Genomic DNA, 19,368 nt, shown 5'->3' with positions numbered 1-19,368 from the left:
ACATATCCCAAATCTACCAAAAAATCAATTGTCAACGTTAAAAAATATAACCAAATAAAGTACAAATGTATATCAACACCGCTTATCTTGAAAAGGTAAACATGTATGTAATCACAATCTGTGAATGATCCCTTTATACACTACACAAATCAAAGCATATAGTAATCAATGTATATAGCATACAATATATGGCAATCACCCGTCTATTATAGATACAATGCTATAGGCCTACTGATTACAAAACTGAATCTTCAAAACTTCTTCAGTCCCCGCTTAATACTTGATTTCAGTGGTGGTATGAGTTTCCTATGTGAAATCGTGGTGGATTTCCTTGTATTGGTACCACCTATTGGCTTTAACACTGTGGTCTTTATACTTATCGACAAATTTAATCATGTGAATAAAATACAATATTTACAACTATGATATCCAGTATGTTATGAGTTGCCATTACATGGTATACAATATCCGTAAAAAAAAAGTAAACCTTCATTTTACACAAAATATCACACCCTAATACATGTAATAATAATACAAATAAAAATATACCCCTCGTCTTCAAACAAGCATCTGCATACAAAAAATATTTCAAACAAATTATATGCTGTGATTTTATAATAAAAACACAACCTGTGATTAATCTGAATATACTTACATTATACTAAATCGAGTTATGTTATTCCATACCGTAATAAGGCAATCCTTATACACCATAATAATTTAATTCCAAAATGGAGGGAAATTATGCGGAATGTATTCCCTTCCAAACATATCATTATAGGCGACCCTTAGAAGGATCCACATGATGCCTCGTTCTCAAGATCCTTTTGACTAGTTCACATGGGGCACTCTTTCCAATACTAACCTTTTTCAATTACAAAATGTACATATATTGACTGCTTTATCTCGTGGTGTAGTAAGACTAGCCTCCCGAGGTGATCCATGGACATTCTATTTTCGCGAGGCGAAGCCGAGGGAAAATAGAATGTCCATGGATCACCGAGGGAGGCTAGTTTTACTTCACCACGAGATAAAGCAGTCAATATTTGTTTTATAACACTCCACCCACAGATTCTGCTTGGTTTTAATATTTTAAATTATTTAAAATTGAACACAGTTGAAATAAACTTCAATGTCAATACAAAATTGGAGGAAAATGTATTTCTCTCTTCCAAACTACCCCTTCAAGAAATGTTTGAACCCAACTCTGCGGCGCGCTCTCTTTGGAACAAAACGCGCTAGAAGCAACGCGCACACCAGCATGCATTTGCACACAAATACCGCGCCGTGGATATAGTACTTTGGTTGCTAATGGTATAGTACTTTGGTTGCTACGGGTAGGGTACTTTTGGCCCTGCACAGAAAGGTAGCAAAAATTGAAAGTATCATGTGACTCACTCTCGGCCAATCAAGACACAGAATCTGTGGGCGAGGTGTTATAATACAAACTTTGTCTTGACCAAAAAACACCTCCAAGATTCAATCCTCTTGATAGTGGTCATCACTGGTCAAGTTGACGCCGTATTTAGTAGGGATTAGGATTGCGGACCACACGCCCGGCTACTTCCAAATCCTGGTGAAAGAAAACGAGATTTCTCCACAATGATACCCAAGTCTACAGTTAAAGCGCAGCCATATCAGATACAAAGTTCTTTCTTAGATCATTATGGATCTAGGAATGACAAACTCAGTTTGCGTCTCATTCTTGACCCTCCTGCACAGCTGGGGGTCATTGGAAATGACATTGAATACTAAAGCTTTCCAGTGAATGTATAGAATAATGGGCATCGGACAAAATCTGACGGAGTTATAGGTGTTTTCAGTGCAAAATGTTCATCATTGCAATATTCTATGGTTGTATCTCAAAAAAACGGTTGTGTACGACTTCCGACTGGTTATGCGTGGGAGGGTCACTTTGTGTTTTGGGCTTATTGAAATTCGCCGTAACGCTTAGCTCTTGAAAAACCTAAATATACTGAAGATTGCTTCAACGGCTTACCCTCGAGTTCTCTTGGTAGTAGGTGTTGTGCCCCGTGGCCATGTAGTATCCTGCATGATTGCTGGGCAAATCCATCAGGCCCTTTATTGGAAGATAAACATTACCAGTAAAGTGGACATTATTCAACTGCAGTCTTCAATTTTGAAATCCATTCCATCCACGAATCTTATTCTCAGCACAGTGTGCCTATATAGTTCATATTCTGGTTTGATAACTTGAAATATATTCGAAAATAGAAAAGATAAGACTTGTACCTGCTGCAAGTAAGGTGAGTGACTCATGACCTGATGCAGTCGGCGCATTCTCCGGTCCTCGTCTCTTCCCATGAAGAGAGTCTTGTTAAAGTCACCGTAGTAGCCAGACTGCTCGTAGTCAGGTACCACATTGGTGGAGAACACAGGAATTGGATCATTCCTCCAAGTCCAGTAGGGGTCGGAAGGTTGCTCATATCTGGAGACGTAACCAGCACGATAGCGATGTCTCATCAAGGTGTGGAGGCAGACTAGTATGGCCAAGATGAAGACGAGTAACAGCAGGCCAGCGAAGACGAGGACGAGAACTAAAACTGTAGAGACGTCTGTAAATCAACAAAAGAGATACCAAAACCATCAAACAAAAATTTAACACAGCACTGCATACCATGTAACTTGGAATTTGATAACAGGGCCTTACCTTGGGTAGCAGACTCGGTGAGTGGTTCAACCGTGGATGGCATCGGTGAATCGGTAGCAGGAGCCAGGACTGATTCGCAATGCTCACCGGTGAACGAGGTTGCACACCTATGGATAAGATAAATATGTAATCCACACAATGCCAGGGCCCAATTTCATAGCGCTGCTTAACAGCCGACTTTGTGCTTACTGAGCCTCCATCTATTTCATAGGGACCGTTAAGCAGTAAGCACAGCAAAAGCACGCTTAACACCAGAAGAAAACTTTGCCTAAATCAGTGACGTAACAATAGAAATCTCCATGCGCGCGCAACCGTTAGCATGAAATAGTGCTTAAGCAGCAGCACAATTTTTTGCTATAGTAAGCACAACTTTTCTGCTAACTGTTAAGCAGTGCTATGAAATTGGGCCCAGGGCCTGAACCAGATTGTTTAGGCAAGTACAAATAGGCAAACAGAGGACCACGCGCAAATGTACAGAGCAGAGAACAACAGAAAGTTGGGCATACCTGCAGGTGAAGGTGAAAACAGGGAACAGTCCCGATACATCACACGACCCACCATTGCTACAGTGGTCCTGCGGGCAGCTTGTAGACGATTCTGTCCAAAACAAATTTCATTTATATCCGTTAGGGCAGTCTCCAAAAAGAGGTCGCCAACGTACCACAAGAGAAATAACTTCCCACATGAAGCGGCTATAACCTCAAGATTATGAACAGATACCTTCCATGCAAGTTTGCTTTTTGTTCTGCCTTTCGATGTTGCTTCGTCTGCCTCCTCAGTCCCATTCATTCCAATTTGGTAAAATGTTTTCATTATCATCTCTCACAAATATAGGTACCTATTAGACAACTTAGACCACAAAAAGTATGGATACATTTTTTTTGCTTCTTGCTCATTTCCGCTTTTTATTTTCCCGTACCTTAAGGGTCTTACCAGAGGCCTTTATCAACCTATCATGTTGGACTACCATCAAAGTCGGTTAAAACATCAACATTTTTTTCTGACAGCTCTGCTAATAATAAAGTAATACCTCTTTATTATTACAAACGATGCCATAGTGAAGTCATTTCTACATTTTTTGTCAAATCGAATCCGAATGTTTGGTTATTCACAAAGACTTCTGGTGACTACTTTCAGAGCAGTGATAATACTTCTTTTGGTTCTGATATAAACATGGAGGTAACGTACGGCTGTCAGTGACGTACTGGGTGTCAACTTCTAGATTGTCGGAGCCATCATCCAGCATGCTGGTTTCTTGGAGGACATTCTGTAGAGTTGAGACAGTCGGTGCGGAGTTCTCATCGGGAAACAATGCCACAAACTCGACGATTATACTGCCTCCACTAACCACACGGATGCCTACCACATCTTCCACCGCTGATGTGAGTACGCTTCGGTTTAGAAAGAAGAAGATCTAAGACAAACAAAAATTGACACTGCAATATTTTACGATCATGTTGAAAACTGTACCTTTTAAACAGTTTTATTACGAAATCGTACAAAGTGCTAATACATTTTAGCATGAACAATGGGGATATCTTAAATAACAAAGTTTATCATGATAGATCGAGGCATTCGTGCAAAATTCAACACTGCTTTCAATACAGAATTTTACGACTCACCACTTCAGAACTAACGGTTAAAACCTCTGTACTCGCAGCAGAGCTTGGATTAATGAATTGCTGAATGAAGCCAACAGGACCTCCATTGATCCCAAACACTCGAAGCCGAAAAATGCGTGCAACCTTCCCTGTATAGAATGCGAGAGTGCAGTTTAAATAGACCTACAAGTCACTTTCAGTAGCTGTGTGGCATCAAAGTTTAGTGAGTCACAAATAATTAAAAAGGGACAAAACCTTGAAAAAACCTTGAACATAGAAACTGAATTCAAATAGAAAGGTTCTTGTAATTATCCTGCTAATAATACTGCAGGGCCATAGCCAGGCTGTTGGGAGGGGAGCATCATTTTTACCATGAAGTAGACCTTTTCATGTCTCAAAAATAAACAGTAGATTACGCATGGAAATACACAGCCTGGTTGAAGGGGGAGGGTCATCCATTCCCCGCCCCACCACCCCCTTCCCAAGGTTCTGTGTCGGGGTTTGCTATAATAACAACAGTTTTGAACCCGTTTATTTTATAACAAAGAACAAAGGATCATACTTATGCAGAAGCCATTTCCGTTCATGATGTAACCGTCCAAGGCATTGCAAACGCACGTGTAGCCGTTATCGGACTGGACATTCGCAACACAATACTGGTAGTCAACAGGGCAAAGGCTGTCAACCAAACATGGGTTTGAAACTGCAAGAAAAGAACGTATTCGGAGAAGTATATCCAGATATTGAAAGAAGTAAGAGACAGAAAAGTCTGTGGAGTGCCATGACCTCGTGGTTAAGGGCTTTGAATTCTTGGTCTGCAGGTAATTCTGCAGGTTGCGGGTTCGAGTCCAGCCTTGGGTCATGGTGCGTGTGCCCTTGGGCAAGGCGCTTTGTCACTCATTGCTTCTCTCCACCCAGGAGTAAATGGGTACCAGTGTGAGGGCAGAGATGGTTATTGTGATTGAATTAGCTTGCTTGCGCCTAACAGGCTGCATTGAGCTGTATACTCCCCAAAGAGCTGAGATGGTATTTGGAATGTTTAATTGGCCAAATTATCACGGGTAATAATAAAACTGTAAACGCTGTGATTTAGTTTATTAATAAGAGTGTTCTTAAATGCCTATTATTATTATAACAATAATAATAATATTTTAAAAGTCGATGGAAAAATTACCTTGACAAAATCTTCCCGATAACATCATTGGGCAGGCACACTCACAATGGTCAGCATCAAATGTACCTTCTTGGCAGCTTGCTTGGGTCAAAGGACACTCTGGGAGAAAAGAAATACAAGGAACAGTTGTTTTCTAACTGATGTAAACTTCATAGGCCATCAATTTCAAAAGGAAGTGGCCACTCGAGCCGGGTGAGTATAGTCTGATGTTTACCTTCGGGAGGAAGCGCGGTTGAGGAATCTACTACTGATCGAGTAGTTGCGATCATGACAGTTGATGAATCTACCAGAAACCATAAAGTAAAAATAACATCATTCAATCATATAAACTGAAAACGCAGTAGGTCATAAACAGAGATATTTGTAAATTAGTGATATTACAACAGGTGTATACTATTGGAAACCCTAATGCAACACTGTAGTCCGGGGAACGATAGCTTAGTCCGGGGAACGATAGCTTACCTGCTGGTCGTGCAGCTTCTGTTGTCAACGAGTCCACCATTGGGGCAGAATAAGTTGTTTGGTGAGGTGCTGTTGAAAGAAAGAAGATATTGCCAAATGAAGATGTCTCGCACGACGTAATAATGTCACTAGGAAATAAGAATGAATTTTTGCCTTCAGTTACTTCAGCATTAGAAGCCTCTGTACTCGAGTCTTTTTCTTGAGTCAACGCGTTGGCATCTGATGATGTTCCTACTGTTATTGTAATGTACACGTAGCGCATAATAATGGCGTTAAAATGACGTTTTGCAGTAAACTTTGACTAAGAACGCAATAAAATTGAATATTCAAAAAAAAATAATAAAGTGACGGCTCTTTTCTATAATGCATTACGAATACAGAAAAAGCTGAGCTTTAAAAAGTATTTTCATTAACAAAAACAAGTGAACAATTCGACGGTGCTTTACCTTCCGGTGGGGCGCCCTCTGTTGTTGAGTCTCTCCCTGGACTATCAGTCACCGACTCCGATGCTGTAGTTATCAAACGATTCAGATTAATGAATAAATCTCTCACTGTACAAATTGATCAATATTTTGTTCCAAAAAAATATCAATAGGATGATTAATTTGGTGAGCGAAATATCCTTCAGCTTTTTTCTTTTGTTTGTTCAATTGTGTTATTCTCCCAATATTATGTTTCCATTGTTAAAAGTGAGTTCTTGGTGACTTTAACTCTAATAAACCAACTCTTGGTGAACTTGTAAAAAGCATTTTCAGAAATCGTGAAATTTCTGAAATTAGACGCCTTTTGTCAAAACTACTTTCGTTCCCCTAATACTCCGGACGGCAATTGTTTCTTTGTTCGACAAGGCACTCACCTTGCATGGTTGGATCGATTACTGCGGCTGCAGTAGAACTTTGCTCAGAACGCGATGATGATCTTGTCGGAGTGAAATCCATTGCTTGTGAAAAATTATAGTACAACTGTTTGAATGTTGTGAAAATTTTGGATGCCAAATTGGGAAAGGGGCCATATACAAATGAATGAATCATTTAATACCGAATGAGAATGAAGATGTGAATGTTACATTAAGGTGGCCACCAAAGTTCATCAATGAAAAACTACTTTGACCATATTTTTTTAAGGAAAAGATAGTGGCTGTGGTACGCAATGCGTGCCTTTATTGTGACGTCTCTTTTTTTGGGGGGGGGGGGGTCCCCCTGGATCTGCCCTTGCAATTGAAGATAGGAAAAGACTTTACCTTGGGTCGTCTCATCACCAGACCCGTCTCCAGAGGTTTGCCCAGACCCAGACCCCGATGATGATGCTACATGAATTTGTGCAAAATACATCACAAAAAAGAATAATGATGCACCGAGTTTAAAAAGAAAAAACCTGAAAACTGGATGATGATTCTTTATGTCTGATAGGCATGCATTATTTTAAATGCTCAAAATGAAGACCAATAATATATACGAATAAACAATATTTTGTAAAGTGTCTCAATCTCAGTTGGAGAGAAAAATGTGTTTTTACCTTCAGTCGTCTCATCACCAGACCCGTCTCCAGAAGGTTGCCCAGACCCAGACCCTGATGATGATGCTACATGAATTTGTGCAAAATACATAAAAAAATAAATACTGATGCACCGAGTTTTAAAAACACCTTGAAAACTGGATAATGATTCTGTATGTCTGAAAGGCATGCATTATTTTACATGCTCAAAATGAAGACCAATAATACAAACAAATAATAATATTTTGAAAAGTGTCTCAATCTCAGTTGGAGAGAGGAATGCATTTTACCTTCAGTCGTCTCATCACCAGACCCATCTCCAGAAGGTTGCCCAGACCCAGACCCCGATGATGATGCTACATGAATTTGTGCAAAATACATAAAAAAAAAAAAATGATGCACCGTGTTTTAAAAACACCTTGAAAACTGGATAATGATTCTGTATGTCTGATAGACATGCACGATTGTAAATGCTCAAAATGAAGACCAATGAAGGGCAAAACCTAATTTGATTTATATCACCCCGACACAAAATTCCATCTTATAATAAATTATTCGGTACCCGCTGCTATGAACATCAGATTCCAACCAGGCAACCGATCCCGTTAGCTCGGTGGTCGAGTGGTAAGACATCTGCACTAGAAAGCAGGAGGTCGTGGGTTCGAGTCCGACCCGAGTGATTTTTTTCCAACTTTCATTCGGGAGGTAACACACTGAGTATACAGTGTTTAAACGTCGGTGAAGGGCAAAACCTAATTTGATTTATATCACCATGACGCAAAATTCCATCTTATAAAAGATCAATGATACTAACGAATAAACAATATTTTATAAAGTGTCACAATCTCAGTTGGAGAGAAGAATGCATTTTACCTTCAGTCGTCTCATCACCAGACCCGTCTCCAGAAGGTTGCCCAGACCCAGACCCTGATGATGATGCTACATGAATTTGTGCAAAATACATTAAAAAAAAATACTGATGCACCGAGTTTTAAAAACACCTTGAAAACTGGATAATGATTCTGTATGTCTGAAAGGCATGCATTATTTTACATGCTCAAAATGAAGACCAATAATACAAACAAATAATAATATTTTGAAAAGTGTCACAATCTCAGTTGGAGAGAAGAATGTGTTTTTACCTTCAGTCGTTTCATCACCAGACCCGTCTCCAGAAGGTTGCCCAGACCCAGACCCTGATGATGATGCTACATGAATTTGTGCAAAATACATGAATTTGTGCAAAATACATCACAAAAAAGAATAATGATGCACCGAGTTTAAAAAGAACAAACCTGAAAACTGGATAATGATTCTGTATGTCTGATAGGCATGCACGATTGTAAATGCTCAAAATGAAGACCAATGAAGGGCAAAACCCTAATTTGATTTATATCACCCCGACACAAAATTCCATCTTCTAATAGTTTATGCAGTACCCACTGCATATGTACTTTTATGTACATCAGATTCAAACTGGCCAACCGGTGGTCGAGTGGTAAGACATCTGCACTAGAAAGCAGGAGGTCGTGGGTTCGAGTCCCACCCGAGTGATTTTTTTCCAGCTTTCACTCTGGAGGTAACACACCGAGTATACAGTGTTTAAACGTCAGTGAAGGGCAAAACCTAATTTGATTTATATCACCATGACGCAAAATTCCATCTTATAAAAGATCAATGATACTAACGAATAAACAATATTTTATAAAGTGTCACAATCTCAGTTGGAGAGAGGAATGCATTTTACCTTCAGTCGTTTCATCACCAGACCCGTCTCCACAAGGTTGCCCAGACCCAGACCCTGATGATGATGCTACATGAATTTGTGCAAAATACATTAAAAAAAAATACTGATGCACCAAGTTTTAAAAACACCTTGAAAACTGGATAATGATTCTGTATGTCTGAAAGGCATGCATTATTTTACATGCTCAAAATGAAGACCAATAATACAAACAAATAATAATATTTTGAAAAGTGTCTCAATCTCAGTTGGAGAGAAGAATGTGTTTTTACCTTCAGTCGTTTCATCACCAGACCCGTCTCCAGAAGGTTGCCCAGACCCAGACCCTGATGATGATGCTACATGAATTTGTGCGAAATACATAAAAAAAAATAATAACGATGCACCGAGTTTTAAAAACACCTTGAAAACTGGATAATGATTTTGTATGTCTGATAGGCATGCACGATTGTAAATGCTCAAAATAAAGACCAATGAAGGGCAAAACCTAATTTGATTTATACCACCCCGACGCAAAATTCCATCTTCTAATAGTTTATGCAGTACCCCCTGCATATGTACTGTTATGTACATCAGATTCAAACTGGCCAACTGGTGGTCGAGTGGTAAGACATCTGCACTAGAAAGCAGGAGGTCGTGGGTTCGAGTACCACCCGAGTGATTTTTTTTCCAACTTTCACTCGGGAGGTAACACACTGAGTATACAGTGTTTAAACGATGGTGAAGGGCAAAACCTAATTTGATTTATTTCACCTGATGCAAAATTCCATCTTATAAAAGATCAATAATACTAACGAATAAACAATATTTTATAAAGTGTCACTATCTCAGTTGGAGAGAAGAATGCATTTTACCTTCAGTCGTTTCATTACCAGACCCGTCTCCAGAAGGTTGCCCAGACCCAGACCCCGATGATGATGCTACATGAATTTGTGCAAAATACATCACAAAAATAATAATGCACCTAGTTTTACAAACACCTTGAAAACTGGACTATGATTCTGTATGTCTGAAAGGCATGCATTATTTTACATGCTCAAAATGAAGACCAATAATATATTTGTATGAACGATATTTTGTAAAGTGTCACAATCTCAGTTGGAGAGAGGAATGTATTTTACCTTCAGTCGTTTCATTACCAGACCCGTCTCCAGAAGGTTGCCCAGACCCAGACCCTGATGATGATGCTACATGAATTTGTGCAAAATACATTAAAAAAAAAATACTGTTGCACCGAGTTTTAAAAACACCTTGAAAACTGGATAATGATTCTGTATGTCTGAAAGGCATGCATTATTTTACATGCTCAAAATGAAGACCAATAATACAAACAAATAATAATATTTTGAAAAGTGTCTCAATCTCAGTTGGAGAGAAGGATGTGTTTTTACCTTCAGTCGTTTCATCACCAGACCCGTCTCCAGAAGGTTGCCCAGACCCAGACCCCGATGATGATGCTACATGAATTTGTGCAAAATACATCACAAAAAAGAATAATGATGCACCGAGTTTTAAAAACACCTTGAAAACTGGATAATGATTCTGTATGTCTGATAGACATGCACGATTGTAAATGCTCAAAATGAAGACCAATGAAGGGCAAAACCTAATTTGATTTATATCACCCCGATGCAGATTCCATCTTATAAAAGATCAATGATACTAACGAATAAACAATATTTTATAAAGTGTCACTATTTCAGTTGGAGAGAAGAATGCATTTTACCTTCAGTCATCTCATCACCAGACCCGTCTCCAGAAGGTTGCCCAGACCCAGACCCTGATGATGATGCTACATGAATTTGTGCGAAATACATCACAAAAAAGAATAATGCACCTAGTTTTAAAAACACCTTGAAAACTGGATCATGATTCTGTATGTCTGATAGGCATGCATTATTTTACATGCTCAAAATGAAGACCAATAATATATACGAATAAACGATATTTTGTAAAGTGTCTCAATCTCAGTTGGAGAGAAGAATGTGTTTTTACCTTCAGTCATCTCATCACCAGACCCGTCTCCAGAAGGTTGCCCAGACCCAGACCCTGATGATGATGCTACATGAATTTGTGCAAAATACATCACAAAACAATAATAATGATGCACCGAGTTTTAAAAACACCTTGAAAACTGGATAATGATTCTGTATGTCTGATAGGCATGCATTATTTTACATGCTCAAAATGAAGACAATGAAGGGCAAAACCTAATTTGATTTATATCACCCCGACGCAAAATTCCATCTTATAATAGTTTATGCAGTACCCCCTGCATATTTACTGTTATGTACATCAGATTCAAACTGGCCAACCGGTGGTCGAGTGGTAAGACATCTGCACTAGAAAGCAGGAGGTCGTGGGTTCGAGTCCCACCCGAGTGATTTTTTTTCCAACTTTCACTCTGGAGGTAACACACTGAGTATACAGTGTTTAAACATCGGTGAAGGGCAAAACCTAATTTGATTTATATCACCCCGGCGCAAAAATTCCATCTTATAATAGTTTATGCGGTACCCGCTGCTATGTACATCAGATTCCAACCAGGCAACCGATCCCGTTAGCTCGGTGGTCGAGTGGTAAGACATCTGCACTAGAAAGCAGGAGGTCGTGGGTTCGAGTCCCACCCCAGTGATTTTTTTTCCAACTTTCACTCGGGAGGTAACACACTAAGTATACAGTGTTTAAACGTCGGTGAAGGGCAAAACCTAATTTGATTTACATCACCCTGACGCAAAATTCCATCTTATAAAAGATCAATGATACTAACGAATAAACAATATTTTATAAAGTGTCACAATCTCAGTTGGAGAGAGGAATGCATTTTACCTTCAGTCGTTTCATCACCAGACCCGTCTCCAGAAGGTTGCCCAGACCCTGATCCCGATGATGATGCTACATGAATTTGTGCAAAATACATAAAAAAAAAAAAAAATGATGCACCGAGTTTTAAAAACACCTTGAAAACTGGATAATGATTCTGTATGTCTGATAGGCATGCACGATTGTAAATGATCAAAATGAAGACCAATGAAGGGCAAAACCTAATTTGATTTATATCACCCCGACGCAAAACTCCATCTTATAATAGTTTATGCAGTACCCACTGCATATGTACTGTTATGTACATCAGATTCAAACTGGCCAACCGGTGGTGGAGTGGTAAGACATCTGCACTAGAAAGCAGGAGGTCGTGGGTTCGAGTCCGACCCGAGTGATTTTTTTCCAAATTTCATTCGGGAGGTAACACACTGAGTATACAGTGTTTAAACGTCGGTGAAGGGCAAAACCTAATTTGATTTATATCACCATGACGCAAAATTCCATCTTATAAAAGATCAATGATACTAACGAATAAACAATATTTTATAAAGTGTCACAATCTCAGTTGGAGAGAAGAATGCATTTTACCTTCAGTCGTCTCATCACCAGACCCGTCTCCAGAAGGTTGCCCAGACCCAGACCCTGATGATGATGCTACATGAATTTGTGCAAAATACATTAAAAAAAAATACTGATGCACCGAGTTTTAAAAACACCTTGAAAACTGGATAATGATTCTGTATGTCTGAAAGGCATGCATTATTTTACATGCTCAAAATGAAGACCAATAATACAAACAAATAATAATATTTTGAAAAGTGTCACAATCTCAGTTGGAGAGAAGAATGTGTTTTTACCTTCAGTCGTTTCATCACCAGACCCGTCTCCAGAAGGTTGCCCAGACCCAGACCCTGATGATGATGCTACATGAATTTGTGCAAAATACATCACAAAAAAGAATAATGATGCACCGAGTTTAAAAAGAACAAACCTGAAAACTGGATAATGATTCTGTATGTCTGATAGGCATGCACGATTGTAAATGCTCAAAATGAAGACCAATGAAGGGCAAAACCTAATTTGATTTATATCACCCCGACGCAAAACTCCATCTTATAATAGTTTATGCAGTACCCACTGCATATGTACTTTTATGTACATCAGATTCAAACTGGCCAACCGGTGGTCGAGTGGTAAGACATCTGCACTAGAAAGCAGGAGGTCGTAGGTTCGAGTCCCACCCGAGTGATTTTTTTTCCAACTTTCACTCGGGAGGTAACACACTGAGCATACAGTGTTTAAACATCGGTGAAGGGCAAAACCTAAGTTGATTTACATCACCCCGACGCAAAATTCCATCTTATAAAAGATCAATGATACTAACGAATAAACAATATTTCATAAAGTGTCACAATCTCAGTTGGAGAGAGGAATGCATTTTACCTTCAGTCGTCTCATCACCAGACCCGTCTCCAGAAGGTTGCCCAGACCCAGACCCTGATGATGATGCTACATGAATTTGTGCGAAATACATACAAAAAAAAATGATGCACCAAGTTTTAAAAACACCTTGAAAACTGGACAATGATTCTGTATGTCTCATAGACATGCATTATTTTACATGCTCAAAATGAAGACCAATAATACAAACAAATAACAATATTTTGTAAAGTGTCACAATCTCAGTTGGAGAGAAGAATGCATTTTACCTTCAGTCGTTTCATCACCAGACCCGTCTCCAGAAGGTTGCCCAGACCCAGACCCTGATCCCGATGATGATGCTACATGAATTTGTGCGAAAAACATTTTAAAAAAAAAGGAAACTAAGGCACCGAAAAATAATGTGAAAACTGGATTCTTTTTTTGTGTAAAACACGACGTGAACAATATGCCAATGTATTGGCAGTGTTTGATTTCATGTAACTTTAAGGCATTCCCCCTCCCCTTCCCTCTACCGCTTAGAATTTGGAAAAAGGCAATAAAAATGATGTTTGTTTTTTTGTAAAACATCCACCGGGGATCCCCTTTCATAGGCGTAACCAGCAGGTAGGGAGGGGGGAGGGGTTTAACCATCCCATAGCTTTTATAAAGACTGCCCTTTTCCATTCAAATGCCCCTTTTTCCCAAATGTTAACCCCCTAACGAGTGCCTTTTTTTTTCAACTTTGCGCCTGTGCCGCCCTGAAAACGCCATCTATTGTTCGAAAGTGTGTACGATCGTCCCGTTTGAACAGCGCCCTCATTGGAAGATGGTAAAAGCAGAGAAGTAGGTGAATTACTTGTACTCTGCGCATGTGTAATTGCTTAGGCGATTAGTACAAAGTCTGTTTAGCTGTACTGGGGTTGCCGCGCTGGTATGTTTAGCTGTTGAGTCGTAAGTATGAAGCTATTCTAGCTGTACGAGCATTATATAAGTTCTTAAGTAAAATTAGTCCCTTTAACAGAACAAATGCCCCAATCAAATGCCCCCCCCCCCAGGTCCGATGTCGGGATTTGGTCACGTTTTTCATGTCCCAAGGTGGAGATTTTGGTCACTCCAATTACCAGTGTTGTAGGTCTCGAGACCGGTCTCGGTCTCGAGACCGGTCTCGAGACCACTTTTTGCTGGTCTCGGTCTCGGTCTCGGTCTCGGAAGCTGTGGTCTCGGTCTTGGTCTCGGTCTCGGTCCCCTTTGGTCTCGATAGTTTGGCTCGTCTCGGGTCGAGACCGGCAATATGTAGCTTTTACAGCTCGATCGATTACTTTGTGTTCACTTCGTTCAGTACCCTTGTTATCTAAAACATTTGCTAGCCCGTAGATCAAGCTTGTTATATATCGCGGTCGCGGTTTGGACTCGACTGCACGTTGGAGTCCCCAAAGTACATGTTAAACTGCAGCAGTACCAGTCACCTGAACGATTTGGAACAAATTCGGCATTTATCTGTTGAGTCGGCCACATAAAGCAAAGTATAAACTTGTAACAATTTATGCAATAAGGGTCAACCATTTTCGGGGATTGTGTAGTTTAGCCCACCCCTGTGGGCGTAATCACTTGCATTTCGTATTCTGATAATAAATGAGGTGCTTCAAATTAGTTATATTTTTGACCCCACACAATGTTCTCTTTCATTTGGGACAGTATTTTGAAGAAAAAGTAAATTTTTCTACCTGATTTTCCAGCTTTGAACTCACACACTCTTACCAGTTACCACTCACTGTTGCCATGAGAGTGTATGATGAGACCCCATTTTCTGGCTGCTCATTTTAAAGTACCCCATTATTCCTCAAAAATTAAAAATCCCGTTCAGAAAAAAAATAAAAATCCATATCTGGCACATTCTGGCTACCACCTCGCAACTTGTGGGTCTACATGTACAAGTCCACATTCTATGACAAAAATTTAAAAATTAATTCAACATTTTCTAGCTCCCATTTTTTAAAATCAAGTACACAAGTCTTGTTAGAAGTTAAGTCCTAAATTTATTTTATGAAAAAAGTAAGACTGCTGCAAACTGCTTACTGACTGGGTGGACCTGAAATATATAAATCTAAAAATTAATGTGGCCTGACGTTGCGAACTTAGCAAGTTCTTCTTCAGAGGCTAAAACAGAAATGACAGAGGTACATACATTAACATGGGGGTGCACACAAACATGCAGGGATGAAAGAAGAAACACAAAAGGAGGATTAGGTGGGAAAGGTGTGGAAAGATGCAGGGGAGGGTGGATGAGAGAACAAAGAAACAAAGGGAGATGGCAAACCACAAGGGGTCTGGTATGAACAGGGGAGGGACCAGAAAGGGGAAGGATCAAAGGTCACAGGGAGTGGGAACGGACAAAAGAGTGTGGGAGTGAAGGGGGATTATGCGGGGGGGGGGGGGGGGGGGGGGGGAACAGTATGGAGGTGGAAAGGGATGAAAGATGGGGAAAGATGGGGAAACACAAACAATGAAGACCAGGTGGATTATCTGTAACAGAAGACAATGGAGGAAGAAAAATATTAATCATTTCCAAGTTGGATGTTGAGACCATGTGGTTGAATAGTTCGAAGACGATTCATCCACACTTTCTCTCTGCTGAGGCGAACTGAGTCCTTGCGATGGCCAAGAGATTCAATGCCCTGCAAAATCATATCAGAAATGGAGTGGTTAGGCAGGTTGAAGTGATGACCAACAGGGGTGTCTAGTTTCTTGGTGTTGACCGTTGACCGGTGGGCATAGAAACGCTTCTTGAGCGTATTCTTAGTCTCACCTACATACTGCACTCCAAATTATTTTAGGAAAAAAAAAGGCAATGTAAAATTAAAATTGCATCTTTAAATATCCCTTAGAAGTCATAGCTGAAACCAAGGGGGCGACTGTGGAGTTTAGGATCCGAGTTCCTATAACAGATGAAACATCTACCTTCAACCTTTCGTCAAGATTGGGTGCAGACAACATACCAAAGCCCATATTTCTTAAGTGTAACTACTTTTTGCTCAAGTAAGGTGTCATGTATCAATTTGTCAACATTGCCACTGGTCAAAATTTTGGTCTGTATTCTTTGTGAATAGAAAGGTTACATTTTTCAACTATAATAACGTGTCTTGTTTTTTTTATTTCGACTATTGTTATTTATTATCAGCGGTCTCGGTCTCGGACCATATTGGTCTCGGTCTCGGTCCGCCTTGAAGGGGCTGGTCTCGGTCTCGGTCTCGGTCTCGAATCTTCAGGTCTCGGTCTTGGTCTCGGTCTCGGACCATCAGGTCTCGACTACAACACTGCTCCTGAGACATATACGCAACTTTGTAAGGGAGTCTAGATGCTGCGATTTGAGCAAATATATCATCAACTATTGATAATTATGATTACATGTGCAATTGGACATAGATTATCCGTACGAAAATGGAATAGGCCCTACCCGGGTTAAAGTTATTTTAAAAAGCATGAAATTGTATTTTTTTTCATAATTTTTTGTTCAGGGGCTTTCCTTAGCATAATTCGCTTTGCCAGTTTATTAAGGATTTCGGCTTCAATGTATAGGCCATATACTCAAATTTTGACATTGTCACAAATTACGCATGACTTATTTCTTTCCGGTAACATGCACTGAATATGTAGTGTCTGCAATCTTCAAGTCATTCTATTTTTTTTTCTCCTAAAGCATTTTGAACATCGAATGTTCTATTTTAACAACTTTCCGCTTATTTGGGCATTCGCAACTCTTTGGAAAAAGTTTTTTGGGGGGGGGGGGTGCTATCCGGGCATAAAGAGATCCGCCCTATAAGAGCTGTGCCGCAAATAAATTGAAATTTTGCAAAATAATTATTCCATAACTAAACTAGAGCCAATTAAAAAAAAAAAAAAAATGAAAATAATATTTTTCGATGTCAAATTGACAACAGTTCATTTTAAACAGTTCATTTAGTTGCACCATTAAAGTGATCATCCCTTTAGAATAATGGGACCTGTTGCTCAACATCTTGCCTGAAGTTTGTGCGAATATCAATTGCTAGGCCTATAAACTTCTTAGCAAGGTCGTCCTCAACGTCGTGAGTAAAATTATACCTAAATCGACCAACATTATTGAGACAATTTCACAGCAAATGTCAGGTAGCTTTTCACCAAACATTTTACAACGCACATAGCCTAACGGATATCAACACGGTCTTCAGTGGCGTATACAGCGGGGATGGCAACTTGCCTCGCCCCTTGCGGATTTTATATTTTATTTTTTTTTCCAAATATTTTTTAGTGACTATTTCCAGTGATGGCCCCGACAAGAACGAGAAATAAGCCAAAAATACATCAGGCTTTTGATTTTGTCCCCGCCTGATATCAAATGCTGAAAAGACCGGTGACTATAAGGCGTTTGATTCTGCCCCCATCCCTGACATGAAAAGCTGGAAACACCGCTGAAGGTCTTCATAAAGACTTGTGTCTATTTTTCAGTATAGACAAGCTCTACTTTTTCCGTCTATTTCTTTGATTAAAGTTGGCCGGAATTTTCCAACTAAAGGTCCTTTGAATAGCGATATTTTGGTTGTTTTCAGCGTTTAGGTCCGACGAAAAGTAAAAATCTTACCGGATATTACGGTGACGAGCAAAGCAAATCCAAGAAGGAGAACGCAAATAGTCGAAGGACGTTCACTCAACGCTTTCAGACCCATCGTCAATTAAGTGCGGCGGGTTTTTGGAGGGAGACACGTTTTCCCGCCGACTTCCGTCGACTTTCAGTTTGGTTCTGATTGACTCGGCAGTTCACTACGTCTCTACACCCTGGCCTTGCACGCAAACTTCCGCTGAAATCTTCCCTTTGTGGCGTTTTTATAACTTTTGGCCAAGCAAAATCAAGTTTAGGTTTATCACCTGGGCTGTAATTTTAAATAAACCCTGTTATTCATTAATTTGAACACTCATTTATTTTTTTGGAAAAGAGCATCCTTGACATTATATTGTAAGGTAATCAAGGATGCCTCAAGATTTAAACGACCTATAGATCTATAGATCAGTAACGAGAATTAATAATGTACCGTTTAATTTCCCAATTAATACAAAAGTGACAACCTTTAAGTGAAATAGGCGAGCCAGCAATGGTAAACTCAACTTTTTTTGCGGTCACATGACTAAATCCAACAGAGGCAACATTGTCCAAGTAAAGTGCTGCTCCCAACAACCAATTCTAAAGTTGGTGTCGATGGTGTACAGGTTTTTTTTAATTATAAAATTATAATTATTATAATTATTATACAAACAGTTGGCGCGTTGAGCAATGTCCTTGTATTTTAACACAAGAGGCGTTTGTTCCTTCGTACCTTGACCGAGACTACGAAACGTTCGGTAATAAAAAGAAAGCAGTAGCACACACGCCTACATTATACACTCCGCAGCCATGAATTGAAATGACGCTTGGAAAGTTGAGGGAAAAATGACTATTTTTTGGTGCTGTAACTTTTCGCATGCTTACAAAAACAGTCTGGATGTTTTAATTATCAAATGACTCGTTCAAATTGAAGTAAGAAGTTTTTTCAGAACACCACAATCTCTAAACATGAAATAACTTTATTGTTGGGAGTTTTTAAGATAACAAATGGCCCCATATCGAATCTGGAGTGGGTCTGTTGACTTCCCCCATCAACCCCTGGCTGTGGTGCTCGATAATTCCCTCTCTTGTGCACTAATACTCTTTTTTCGCTGGTGTAAACGCCTTAAAAGGGTTTTCTTCATAGATCTGACCGCACACATTCAGACTCAGTGACATCTACACACCGGGGTACCAACTTACAATGAGGGAAATAGTTCAGTTTTTACCCGTTTCTCTTGCATTTGGAAGTATTTTATATTGGATGTTTGAGAAAGATCAAACTAATTCGTGTTAGTCATGTGGACAATGGATACACTTTCAAAGGCCAGAAATATCGGACAATATCCACTCTGTGGTTTG

The 19,368-nt window shown here is 39.6% G+C and overlaps 1 protein-coding gene across 23 annotated transcripts; it reads right to left on the bottom strand.

Moving 5' to 3' along the window:
* Nucleotides 1–1,238: 1,238 nt before the first annotated feature.
* On the bottom strand, nucleotides 1,239–18,249 carry LOC119734464 (hyphally-regulated protein-like). Of its 23 annotated transcripts, none has more exons than XM_038207970.1 (31): nucleotides 18,010–18,247; nucleotides 13,679–13,750; nucleotides 13,413–13,478; nucleotides 12,827–12,892; nucleotides 12,558–12,623; nucleotides 12,023–12,041; nucleotides 11,142–11,194; nucleotides 10,873–10,938; nucleotides 10,538–10,603; nucleotides 10,268–10,333; nucleotides 10,001–10,066; nucleotides 9,419–9,484; nucleotides 9,150–9,215; nucleotides 8,545–8,610; nucleotides 8,276–8,341; nucleotides 7,693–7,758; nucleotides 7,424–7,489; nucleotides 7,149–7,214; nucleotides 6,765–6,848; nucleotides 6,355–6,417; nucleotides 5,909–5,977; nucleotides 5,661–5,729; nucleotides 5,447–5,545; nucleotides 4,835–4,975; nucleotides 4,294–4,421; nucleotides 3,860–4,085; nucleotides 3,178–3,268; nucleotides 2,672–2,778; nucleotides 2,254–2,576; nucleotides 2,000–2,080; nucleotides 1,240–1,573 (listed from the first exon to the last, which is right to left on the bottom strand). In XM_038207970.1, the coding sequence occupies exons 1-31, from the start codon at nucleotides 18,092–18,094 to the stop codon at nucleotides 1,526–1,528; spliced, it is 2,682 nt and encodes an 893-aa protein (XP_038063898.1). In that variant the 5' UTR covers nucleotides 18,095–18,247; the 3' UTR covers nucleotides 1,240–1,525. The 23 variants fall into 23 exon arrangements, with proteins under 23 accessions (XP_038063915.1, XP_038063920.1, XP_038063898.1 ...); XM_038207969.1 differs by having other exon boundaries at nucleotides 1,241–1,573; nucleotides 11,142–11,207; nucleotides 11,976–12,041; nucleotides 18,010–18,246; XM_038207973.1 differs by lacking the exon at nucleotides 7,424–7,489 and having other exon boundaries at nucleotides 11,142–11,207; nucleotides 11,976–12,041.
* Between the last annotated feature and the right edge of the window lie 1,119 nt (nucleotides 18,250–19,368).

This window comes from Patiria miniata, unplaced genomic scaffold (genome assembly GCF_015706575.1).
Source record: "Patiria miniata isolate m_02_andy unplaced genomic scaffold, ASM1570657v1 HiC_scaffold_27, whole genome shotgun sequence".
Lineage (NCBI taxonomy): Eukaryota > Metazoa > Echinodermata > Asteroidea > Valvatida > Asterinidae > Patiria > Patiria miniata.
This window is presented reverse-complemented; position numbering and strand designations above follow the sequence as displayed.